The sequence below is a fragment of the Thermomyces lanuginosus genome (genome assembly GCF_041956635.1).
Source record: "Thermomyces lanuginosus strain ATCC 200065 unplaced genomic scaffold VTN49scaffold_40, whole genome shotgun sequence".
Classification (NCBI taxonomy): Eukaryota; Fungi; Ascomycota; class Eurotiomycetes; order Eurotiales; family Trichocomaceae; genus Thermomyces; species Thermomyces lanuginosus.
In genome coordinates, this window is record NW_027192374.1 from 972644 (window position 1) to 984584 (window position 11941).

The window sequence follows — 11941 nt, forward strand, 5'->3', positions numbered from 1 at the left end:
GGGATGGAACGCTGCGGGCAGCTGGCGTCAAAACAGGTATAGCCTAGGCCCCCATATTCCCAAAGCAGGTGGAATCTAGGGCTAGGGCTTGCAACTCCACACACGCCCCCTGAAATCCTTGAACGGCCGGAACCCCAGTCTTAGCCAACCCTCAGGGTCTGGGCCAGGGCATTGGGCAATCTGTGAGCACTAGGTCCTTCAACGGCCACGAAGCTCGTCCCCAACTGCTTGCCAATCGCTACAGAAGTAGTTTGGGCAATGGCTGCGCTGTTTATCATTGTGATTATCTCCTCTCCTCACAAGGCGGCACAGCTCTAATCGCTGCATCTACATAGTATCGTAAGGGAGCTAGCAAGAGTAGTAGTAGCTAATTAAGCAATGCGAAGTACGGCGTACATGATCCTTTCACAGGCATAGAGGCACAAACGCGAGTACATAGCACTATGGCCTGTTTTGGGGATCAACAATTTCCGGGTCTCAGATGCATCGCTCCATCTGATGCACTCAAATCCCATTCCCGTAGTGGCATTCCCATGTATGCATGATGAACAGAAGTCCCAAGTGTGGAGGCCTTCTCAAGCACCAAAGACCAGCCATGAAATCATACCTAACCAGGCGCCAGCAAACACAACAGTCACAATGCCTGCGCCTGTGCGATCGGCAGTCGTGATGTCCATTGTGTGGGCTCCCTTGATAGGCTTTTCCTCCGACCCGGCGTTCGGATTACTCGTACTGTTTCCACCCGTTTCGGATGTGACGGGAGCAGAGTCATCAACTCCGGAATTGCCGCGTTGACGTTGAAATGCAACTAGATTGTTTGCAAACACGCTGGTTGCCGCCATCTGCTGCTCCAAGCCATCCGTGCCGTCCCAAGTCGAGTTGAACCACTGGATTCCACAATGCTTTCCGTCATCTCCACCTGAACACTGCTTGCCCGCAGCAACCGCACTTGCCTTGAGCTTTGGGATGATCAGGCGATAAGTGTGAGGAACCATCTGCGCTGTTAATGCGAGCCAACTGGATAAGAATCCCTTGAAGCAAATCTGATTCCGGTCGCAGGTGTGGACCGTCTCACAGGCGACTTCGGACATGACGTCGCCACCATACTCCTCGGGAAAAAATACCCTCAGAGTGCGGTTGAGCAGACCATCGACGCCCTCTTTCCACTTAGGGTCTCCTTTGGTCTGTTCATGTCAGACTCAGGCTCGGGAACGCCAGCGTAACGTACATGGCACTTACGTAGTTGTACAAGTATGCAGCGCCTACTATGTAGGTGGCATAGTTATAAGTCCATTGATAATCCCCATGGTCAGTGCAATCACTGCCCACTGTCGTTGTGTCTGCAATGTGCCATCGCGACTGATCAAGCAATGGCGTTGTGGAGCTCCAATCCCATATCTTCTCTGCCCACTCAGCATAAGTATCGTTGAGGGTATACCGAGCCAGTCGCGCGGCAATCTGGAAAAGAGCGCCGTTGGATATGGCGTTCTTGATTTTGAATCCAGGTTGATATGGATAAATCTGCCATCGAAGGCCCCCATCGCACGTTGCCTCATCCCAGCGGGCGGTTTGATCATTGAAAACAGCTTGAGCAAGGCTCAGCCAGGAAGGTCCGTCGGCGACATCAGGATATTTGTATTCAGCGGCGGTAAGAGCGGCGAGAGCCCAAAAAGCTTGGTCGTCGTTTCCCTATAGCATTGTAATTGGCGCCGTTAGTCTCTCAATGGCTCAGACGAAGCATAGGAGATGATGCTGACCAGATAGTTGCTATAATTCGCAGGGAAAAAGTCGCCATTTTCACCGCCTTGCCATATCATGCCCGTAGTAACGAGATCGTTGTAGGTATCGTCACCGGTCCAGTGCCAGTATTGAATCAGCGTCATGAAGAGTGCACCGCCCTCCCACCATGTTCCTTCCAGTTTGCCAGGGATTTGGCCACTTTCGTTGCCATGATAGTAGGTCATCATATTGTAGGCGGCATTAGAGGCGGCATTTTTGAGCGATGTGGGATCGTCTGGGTCGACGTCCAGCGCGCCGACCAGTAACACGGCGAACAATAGACATAGCAGCAGATCGGAGAACGGCGTTGTTAACACATGCATCGGGCGTGTCGTGGTGTCAAGGAACTGGAGTGAAACACCTGGGAATGGTCAAATCATTCGCGGAATCGCCGACATTCATGGGAATGTCATAGAAAGGCACTGGGAATATCACTACTAGTTGAGGTAGTACAATACTCAGGCTCCACGATGAGAATTGAATAGGGGAAACTTTCCAGAGAAAGCAAGGGACATGATGATGATGACGCACTTTTGCATGATCGTCGGGAGGGGATTCCAGAGGTCGAGCACATGGGTCGGCACTCGGCAATAAGAACTGTTATGATATTACCATGACAATACGAGAAGGCTGGGGCTGAGGCGGAAGGGGTTTATTTTGGGGAATGCGGTGCTAAGGACATCGCGCTAGTAAACATTAGATACTCAAATTAATTGAAGCCCTTAGTCATCCTTAAGAATATGTACAACTAATCCTGTCTGTAGAGGGAAAAGGTTAGGAATCAAAATGGCACCTCGTATTCGTGTATTAGGCCCGTGCGAGAGGAAGCCAACGCGATTCCGAGGCTTGATGGTGAAGCGACCTTGTTCGCCTGGTCTATCTACAAATGAAAAGGTGATGGAATCGACAAAATGCGATGGAATTTGGTAACTGTTCCGGCCATGCAATCAGTCCACAAGGGATCAGCAATGTTCATGCGACGATCAAAATGTCCTGTCTGGTCAAGCGATTGGCGACCCATGTGCATCCTGAGACGCAGCTGTTGGCGCTTACTCCTATAGCTAAAGAGATTATGTCGGTCTTGAATGTTAAGCACATAGTCTACATAAAACTCAGTCATGAATCGTCTCCAATTCTGTATTATGCTGCGACTACACGCGTTCCCGCCGGCGTGGCGCTGCCCGGATGATATTGTCCACACGGAGAAGGAGCTGTAAACACCATAAGTCAGCCTGATTTCATGATGATGGAGAAATGGGTAAGAAACTGACCTCGGCTGCTTCCGCCGCAGACGACACGACCGCCCTCTTAAGCTTATAGCTCTCGACAACACCCAATTCTCGCATGTCCGCGATGCCACCGCCGGGAGTCAACAGATCAAGTCCAGAACTGGTCATACCACGGTTGATCGCTTGACGCAAGCGGGTCACCAGGTCGCTAGAATCCAACCCGGCATTGTCCGCCAGGATTGTCGGCAATTGCTTCAATGCATGGGCAAACGAATCAACTGCCATCTGCTTCTTGCCAGTTGTGTTCTGCGCGGCTTGCTCGACCGCCTTGGCCATCACCATCTCCGCACATCCACCTCCCAGAGTTACTTTGGGCTCCTTGACTGTTTGAGAAAGGACGGCCAGAGCATCATGTAGTGATCTCTCAGCTTCGTCAAGGAGCTGTTCAGTAGCACCACGCAGAACGATCGTGCAAGCTTGACCGGCGGCCACTCCCGAAAACTTGATCAAGGTGTCCTCTCCGATGATCACTTCCTCGATCAAATCACAATGACCCAACTTTACCTGCTCTGGATGGTCAAAGGTAGACGCAATTTCACCACCCGTCACGAGAGCTAGACGCTCGACTCCGTCAAAATCGGCGTGCTCAATCGACACGATCCCCGCCTCAGTGAAGAGTTGCTCGGGCCAGTTGTAAATGAGCTGTCGGTTGACAAAACAGTTGATTCCATGGGCTTTGATCCTTTCCACCTTGGCACGCATCTTCTCTCGCTCGGCTTTTTCTAGCTCTGCCAGCTTGCCTGTTGAATCAACCTTGACCCGGGCTCCGAAAATCTTGACCTTGTCCGTGTCCATAGCCGTGTTTGCAATTAGAATCTTAGCATTCTCCAGACGCTTGGGTTGATTCACGCCAATCTTCTTATCCAGAATAAACCCCTCATCCAAATAGGAGTCACTAAGCTTGCCGCCAGCCTTTTTGATGATTTGAATATGGCTGAGGTCCGTAGAACCCTTAAGTCGGAGAACGGCATCGCAGGCCAGCGTGGCGAAATGATCACGATCCTGTGCGAGGACCTTCGAGCTGAGAGTTGTGCGGGCAATAGCGTGGAGGTCTTTGCGAAAAGCAATGGGATCGTCGCTGTGATCCACAGCGGAATTGGCAAGAGCTTCGAGGGCGGCTTTGCTGGCTATCCGATATCCTTCAATGATTGTTTGCGGATGGATCTTCATGTTTACAAGCTTTTCCGCCTCGCGCAGGAGCTCTGCGGCAAGGACAGCCACCGATGTTGTTCCGTCACCGACTTCGTCGTCTTGGACTTTCGAAATATTGACCAATACTTTTGCGGCCGCATTGTCCAGAGCGATCGATTTGAGAATTGTAGCTCCATCATTTGTGACAAGAATTTCTCCAGTCGATCTAGAGACGACATGAGATTAGCAACCCCACGCCAAAACTCTCCATCACAGCTAACATACGCAGACTGAAGAATTTTGTCCATTCCCTTTGGTCCAAGGGTACTCTTCACCAAATCTCCGACGGCGATCGCGCCGACGAAGGCCGAGAGACGGGCGTTCTCGCCTCTCTCCTCGGTAACATCGTCGGCGAAGATTTGAGTGGGGTTGTTGAAGTTGGAAGAATTAGACTGCACATTTGTCAGAGAGGCAGAGGCATATATGAAAGCCGCACCGACATACCATGATGGGCAATTTCGGGCTGTCAACTCCGAAGCCCTGGGAGAAGGATCGATCGTTGCTGTGCGGTCTGTGTTTGGCCACGAGAAAAGTTGAGATGTGGCTCAAGCTCCAAGCAGTTCTGCCAGGTTCCTGCTCTCAGTACTAGTACCGTTTCTTGCCATATTAGGTTAGTTTGTTTTCAAGACAAACAAGCCCTACTTGATGCCTCAGGCGTCAATCAGAACTACTCCATAATCAGACTAGTTTTTATACACTATCCTATATATGGAAATGATTGCCACGCGGGGTCAATTATGTCAGCAGTTATACATGATATTATTGGATGACGTACCATACTAGTACGCTTGTGTACTAGCGTAAATCGGCCTTCAGGGCAAAGCGACTCGATTGTTGAACATCTCCCAGAGACGGATGATGCTGTTTGCTCAGGAACGACATTAGTGTGAATGATTCCCATTATTCTTCATAATTGAGCATCGCGAAAGGATTAGCAAGCGCTTATAAGCTGAAATGGCGGTCTCCGAAGATTCTGAGTCCAGCAAACGTCCTTTTTCTGCCGTAGAAGGCGACAATGACCCGGAGGAGAGAGGTGAGCAAACGCTCGTAATATCCAATTCGAACGACGCTGACCTTTCCCTGGCACAGATTCGTCATCAGATGATGACTTCGGTCCTGCTCTCCCCGCGCCAGACGCGTCCAAGAGAAAGAAACGCAAACTCGCCTTCGAAAAAGTCTATGTGAAAGCGTTGCCAGCATCAACACGATACTCCAAGTCGCTGATGCACCGAGATCAGTTATCCTACGTGACGATGACTCCTCAGACTGATTTTCTGATTACGAGCTCGATTGATGGCGTCGTCAAGTTCTGGAAGAAAATGGCCGTGAGCGTGGAGTTCGTGAAGGAGTTCCGCGCACATGCTGGAGAGATCACGAGTACAAGTGTCAGCGCCGACGGCAGGAGTTTTGCTACGGCTGGTGACGATCAGACGGTGAAAATATTTGACGTCATCACGTTCGGTATGTGGTCATGCAACATGAATATCCGCCTTGGCTTTCCGCTGACTCTTGGTCAGATTTGCTCGCTATGCTCTCGTTAGACTTTACACCACGATGCGTGTGTTGGATACACCGTCGCGGTGCGTCTATGCCACTTCTTGCGGTCTCAGACCAGTCGAGCAATAAAATTGTCATTTATGATGGTAGAGGGGAGAACACACAACCTCTCCATACGTTGACGAATATCCATCGGAGGCCCATCGTCGCCATGGCCTTTAACAATGCATTTGACTGTGTGATATCAGCTGATGAAGGAGGGATGATTGAGTATTGGAGTCCATCAAGCAACTTCGAAAAACCAAATAATGTATTCGAGCTCAAGTCTTCGACGAGTCTTTTCGAGTTTCGCAAAGCAAAGTCAGTTCCGTCGTCCATCACAATATCGCCGACCGGGGAACAATTTGCGACATTCTCTTTTCCAGATCGCCAAATCCGCGTCTTCGATTTCCCGTCGGGCAAATTGTATCGTACATACGATGAATCATTACAAACAATAATAGACATGCAAGAAGCTGGAACGGCGCTGGAACGACTGGATGAAGTTGAATTCGGCCGGCGGTTAGCCGCCGAGCGTGAGCTCGATTCTCCCGTGACGCGGTCCAAAGTCAACGTTATTTTTGATGAATCCGGGCATTTCATTCTTTACGGTTCCCTGCTTGGAATCAAATGCATCAACACAGTCACTAATCGCGTTGTACGCGTATTTGGAAAGGATGAACCGTTTCGGGCTTTGAATCTCACATTATATCAAGGCCAGCCGCAAAGGAAAGGCGTCGTCACAGTCTCCATGGCAGCATCCTCTAACCCCTTGCTACAAGAGGCTGAGCAACGGGACCCAATCTTAGTCAGCACAGGTTACGGCAAGGTGCGATTTTATATGTTCACGAATGAGACGGAGATTAGTAAAAGCACGCGGGACGTTCGCAACGAAAAGCCTCAAGCGAACGACTCCGTGGAGAGTCAAGGCACTGAAGCCAAACAGAGTGAATCGTCTGGCACGTCTGCGATTCTCCATACAACTATGGGAGATATCCATATTCGATTGTTCCCGTCAGCTGCCCCTAAGGCTGTTGAGAACTTTGTGACGCACGCCCGCAACGGATATTATAACAACACCATCTTTCACCGAGTTATCCGCAAGTTTATGATTCAGGGTGGTGATCCGAATGGGGATGGCACAGGTGGTGAATCAATATGGGGAGGGGAGTTCGAGGACGAATTTTCTTCCCTCCGCCATGATAGGCCGTACACGGTTTCCATGGCTAATGCTGGGCCGAACACGAACGGAAGTCAATTCTTTATCACGACGGAGAAGACGCCCTGGTTGGATGGGAAGCATACGATTTTTGGACGGGCAGTGGCAGGGTTAGATGTGATCCACCGCATCGAAAATGTAAAAACATACAAGGAGAAGCCCGAGGTCGACGTGAAGATAGTTAGCATCACTGTGACTTGATCCTGTCGAATACGGTGGATGTTGCTCCATGACGCTGATTCCTCGGGATTATACACCTCGGGGGAATATTAGTCTCTTATCTTGCGGCAGGTATCCCCTAACAATTATCCAATCGACTTCCGTTCCTGCACCATTTGTGCTCTTGAAGGTTTTACAACGCATGCGTGTACGGACTAGAACTCTCTTACCCATTGTCTAATAACTGGCTTGTTACCAGGCGACCGTACAATAGGATTGGCCATAGAATTTTTTTTTTATTTTTATTTTTTATTTTTTATTAAGAAACCGGTAACGGGCTCATGACAAGTGGTTTTTGTAAGGACCCAGGTATCAACTGAGAGGTATTCCACTTTCCACTGGACAGAAGCGCCCAGGGCACTGTAGGACGAGCCATTCATCGTCAAGACGCTCGATAGGCCAAACCATGCAATATTCTGACTACAGTCTGGGCTTACCCAAACGAGATGAACAGCATCAACGATCAAATTGCAGTCTTTACAGGGCATCATTAGATGAATATTCATGTGCTATATCTCAGACACGTTCAATCGTCGTTGAAGTAGCTCCCGTTTCGTTCTTCTCCTGGTCAGATTTCTGAATAGAGCCTCGTTCCGGGTCGTATGCTTTCGGGCTGACCACGGTACTGACGCCGAATAATTCGTCCATTTTTTCCAGGGATAGGCCTACGATAAGCTGTTAGCAAGAGTATAGATGTAGTAAAGTGTGATCGACGAACCCTTGGTTTCAGGAATGAAGAACCATACAAACACTCCCATGGAGAAGCAGAACACGGCGAAGAAGATGTATGTTCTAGTAGACATGTCAGTAACCATGAACACGTACTCTGTCACATTGGTGATCGAGGTACGAACCCATAGCCGTTTGATCCCATGGTCACAAGCATACTAGGCACAGCTCTTGCCACGACGAAATTGAACAACCACTGCGTTGCGGCACCGAAAGCAACATTCAAGGACCGGAGCCGGGCTGTTGGGATCTCCGACACATAGATCCAGCACACTGGACCCCATCCAAATTGGAACGCGGCAGCAAATAGGAAGATGCACACGAGCGCTACGTAACCGGCCGCTGGAACGGGCTTGCCTTCTTCAGGCGGTGCAATGCGCACGTAGAGACCGATATAGAGCATGGCGAGTGCCTGCGCAACGGACGTCCAGAGAAGCGAACGGCGACGTCCTAGAGAGTCGGCCACGAACACAAGGAATACTCCGCATGCGACAGTCTTGACGATTCCGTAAACTCCCGTCGCAAAGAGATTGGTTGCATTACCGACCACACCCAGGTTCTGGAAGATTTGTGGCGCATAGTAGTTGATCGCATTTGTCCCCGTCATCTGCTGGCAGATCATGAGAATGATAGTGATGATAGCTCGCTTTCGATTTCCCGGAATCGTCCACATCTCCCTTTGAAGGTCCCAAATCCCGGAACCGCCGATCAGTTCACGTTCGTTATCCAACTGGATCTTGATGTCTCGAAACTCTTCCTCGATGTATGGATGGTTTTCCGGCAAGGCTCGGACTTTGCACAGCGTCGCTTTGGACTCCTCCCATCTATCTTGCTTGGCCAGCCAGCGGGGAGATTCGTTGCACAGGTACATTCCGATGAACAGGAGCACAGCGGGCAATGCTTGCAGTGCGAGTGGAACAACATACATCGCAGTGCCGCGGATGTGGAGGAGTGATCCATAGTTTATCCAGAAGGCTAGCATGATGCCGGAGACGATGAAAAATTGGTAAAGACCAGTAAGACCGCCTCGAATGGCACGGGGGGCGTTCTCAGATACATAGAGTGGATTCACCATCGAGGCTGCGCCAACTCCAACGCCAGTAATGAATCTGTTGTTGTTATTGTTAGAGGACAAAGTATTTCCAGAAGAGATGGGGCTGCCGTACCGTCCAATATACATTACAGCGAGTTTACCCGATGCAGCAGCTTGCATTACCGTTCCGACAATTGCGAGAGCTGCAGAAATAAGCAATGCTGGACGCCGTCCCCAGCGGTCTGAAACAGGGGATGCTGCCAAGGCTCCAGCAAAACAGCCGGCTTGCAGAGTCGAAACGATGTTTGCGTTCAAGTTCGCGGTGTCGTCTGCAGGTTTGTTATACAGTCCATATTTCCTTGACTCAACCGTTAGTTCATGCATCATTCAGACATCGCCTCAGGACAGACTTCTGGAAAGGGTCCATGGTGAGGACGCCTCCAATAATACCGCTGTCCATGCCAAAAAGCATGCCACCACAACAGGCCTGTTGGTCATCTCACGTTAGCACAGGACTTCCAAGAAAGCAACCTGAGAAACGGGCTACGCACTGAGCATGCTAGGAGATATACACGCCAGCCGTATATCTCCTTGGGGTCCGATTTCATCGCCTCATTGTGGACAATTTTCTTTAAAAGGAACGACATTGTGGCGATTGCACTTGGGCTCGGCCAAACTCAAGCACCGAAACCGACGATAATCAAGTAAGAAGTCGCGGATGAGAGCATCAGCATTGTGATTTGGCCATGGCAAGGCCTCTTATATAACGCTATAACAGCAGGGCTCTTCGTCGTCTCCCAAGCGAAAAGGTGGACAAGCATTGGCCATCTTCCTCAAGCTCGGCTAATAACTTCTGTACTCCGTGCGTAATTTAGATTATGTATTTAGCGAACTTGAGTCCAAGTATAAGTATACAGCTTTGTCTCATTACAGTAGTTGATTTGTGGATGATAGATAACAAGGAAGTGTAGCCCTTGTCATCACCAATTGAGAGAAAGGATGGATGCAACTCTGATATCAGGCTGAATGCAATCCCACAGTTCACCGCCCACTCCCCGAACGTCTAACGGCTTCCCCCCACGTTTTACCCCATGGGGGAGCCAACTAGCGTTCACTGTTACTCCGCACAAGAAGTTCCAGAATTCTGAATGTTTTCTGGGTTGATTTGAGGTGTCCATTGTTCCTCGCGAATCTCTACTCTATTGAAGTCGTGTAAAAGGTCAAAGAGCAGAGCAAGTCCAACCGGCAGTTGAAAATTTGAACTTTTCTGTGAAACGGTGCGCAGTTACCTCCTTAAGTAACCTTGCATTGTTGTAAATTAAGGCTGGTAAAGTGGTGCTTTACCATATCCCCACGCGGATTACTATGGATCTAGCCTTGATCTGGAAAAGTGTGGCAGCACTTGCAGGGGACCTTCTTTTTAGAAATATTGACTGGCTCATGAGTCCTACGAATAGGGCCTAGAAACTCCTGACAGCTCCAGCAGGCACGATTGATGCCCAGTCCAAACCCCGCACAGTAACGATTCGCCGACCGCAACGCCGTATTTACGAGATCCCCGGTTCCCTGAGATCGAGAAACCAGCAGCAAACTGCTTGGCTTGCCAGTCGGTCATCGTCGATGGTGGCGCGATGACAGTCTCGATGTGTCCCACAACCCTGGCACTCAAATCATGGACATGTTCTGGCGTAGACGCCTTGGATGTGGCTATTGATGCGGAGATTGTCTCTTTTTCCACCCTAGTCTTCCATGGGCCCATCATAGCTTAACCTGGGAAGAGCTCGTCGAAATGGTCCGATTCAAAGTTTGGACGCATCACAAGTTGGCTCCGTTCCCAACTGTCTATGCACACTGGTATTATTTCATTGTCCGGCTAGGAGTGGAATGCCAACTCCCTTCGGTTGAAACATTCAATAATGATCCAAGGGCCGTAGCCAGTGAATGTTCAGCCCTTTTCAGTGCGAATTAAACTGATCGGACAGTGCAAACGAACAACGTGCATCTTCTGGTTTTACACGTTATCTTCAGTCACGTCCGGATAGAGCATTCCCCATTGTTTTGAGCAGCCCGAATGTGTATCCCCGTTCACCTGTTATCTGATATCCCAAAAGACTACAAGTATTGAGATACGGACCGAAAAGATCCCTGAAGACGTATTCTGACACAGAACCCCCATTTGCTGAAGTTCGCGAAACGGAAATTGCTCAGACGAAACATAGCCATGTCTGAATTCTGTGATCAAGTATACTCTTGGCATGGCATGCAGTTCGCAGAACGAGGAATGCAGTCTCGGAGTAAATGTGCACATGGTTCCATATGGTAGGTGGCACTCATACCTCGGCGATAGAATCAAGTAAAGATCATTGTGATTCCGTTCGAGAACGGAAGCAATGCACATTGTAGCAAAATGGCATACTAACCAATGCAAATCCTCAACCACAAGTGTATCGAGAACCGTTGTGTCGAATTGTCTGACGAAACGTCGATTGTCGAAGAATTTCTGCGCGGTATCTCTGAGCAATGAGTGCGTCGCCGAGGTCCAGTTCACGATGCCGGATGCCTGGAACACTGCTAGAGCCTGCAAAAGTAAGGTTTTTGAAATGGAACTCGGCAAGAGGGTGTTTACAAAGGTGGTGGCTGTGTCGGCTGTCCACCTTTGTGAGATTTGGATGCGAGCATGAAACTGTACGGAGTGGTGCGATGTTGGATAGGCGTTCAAAGGCACCCAGCAAATTTCCGTCGGCAAATTCAAAAAGACGCGGAGAGTCCAGCCCCATCAGGTCAATTTTGTGGAGTGTTATTGGTTGTCGGCCGGACGATCGTTCTGCGTTGAAAGCAACTGGAAGACTCAAATGCCGAGCCAAAGGCGATGAACAACGACGGCAAGAAGAGTCCAGCACGTTCGTAGGATTACCTTGTCTTGTGCATCAAACCGTTGATCGCTCC

At 49.7% G+C, this 11941-nt stretch overlaps 4 protein-coding genes across 4 annotated transcripts; 1 reads left to right on the plus strand and 3 right to left on the minus strand.

Moving 5' to 3' along the window:
- Nucleotides 1–575: 575 nt before the first annotated feature.
- On the minus strand, nucleotides 576–2102 carry VTN49DRAFT_6344 (uncharacterized protein; the record flags this gene model as incomplete). Its single annotated transcript, XM_069414502.1, has 3 exons — nucleotides 576–1184; nucleotides 1240–1689; nucleotides 1758–2102. 3 exons carry the CDS (start codon nucleotides 2100–2102, stop codon nucleotides 576–578), a joined length of 1404 nt encoding a protein of 467 aa, XP_069265742.1.
- Nucleotides 2103–2930: 828 nt separating this feature from the next.
- On the minus strand, nucleotides 2931–4706 carry VTN49DRAFT_6345 (uncharacterized protein; the record flags this gene model as incomplete). Its single annotated transcript, XM_069414503.1, has 4 exons — nucleotides 2931–2990; nucleotides 3051–4425; nucleotides 4485–4651; nucleotides 4704–4706. 4 exons carry the CDS (start codon nucleotides 4704–4706, stop codon nucleotides 2931–2933), a joined length of 1605 nt encoding a protein of 534 aa, XP_069265743.1.
- A 507-nt stretch (nucleotides 4707–5213) lies between these two features.
- VTN49DRAFT_6346 (uncharacterized protein) lies at nucleotides 5214–7215 on the plus strand (the record flags this gene model as incomplete). Its single annotated transcript, XM_069414504.1, has 3 exons — nucleotides 5214–5292; nucleotides 5349–5720; nucleotides 5777–7215. The coding sequence occupies 3 exons, from the start codon at nucleotides 5214–5216 to the stop codon at nucleotides 7213–7215; spliced, it is 1890 nt and encodes a 629-aa protein (XP_069265744.1).
- A 534-nt stretch (nucleotides 7216–7749) lies between these two features.
- VTN49DRAFT_6347 (uncharacterized protein) lies at nucleotides 7750–9642 on the minus strand (the record flags this gene model as incomplete). Its single annotated transcript, XM_069414505.1, has 6 exons — nucleotides 7750–7898; nucleotides 7952–8025; nucleotides 8088–9071; nucleotides 9129–9353; nucleotides 9406–9482; nucleotides 9547–9642. 6 exons carry the CDS (start codon nucleotides 9640–9642, stop codon nucleotides 7750–7752), a joined length of 1605 nt encoding a protein of 534 aa, XP_069265745.1.
- Nucleotides 9643–11941: the final 2299 nt, after the last annotated feature.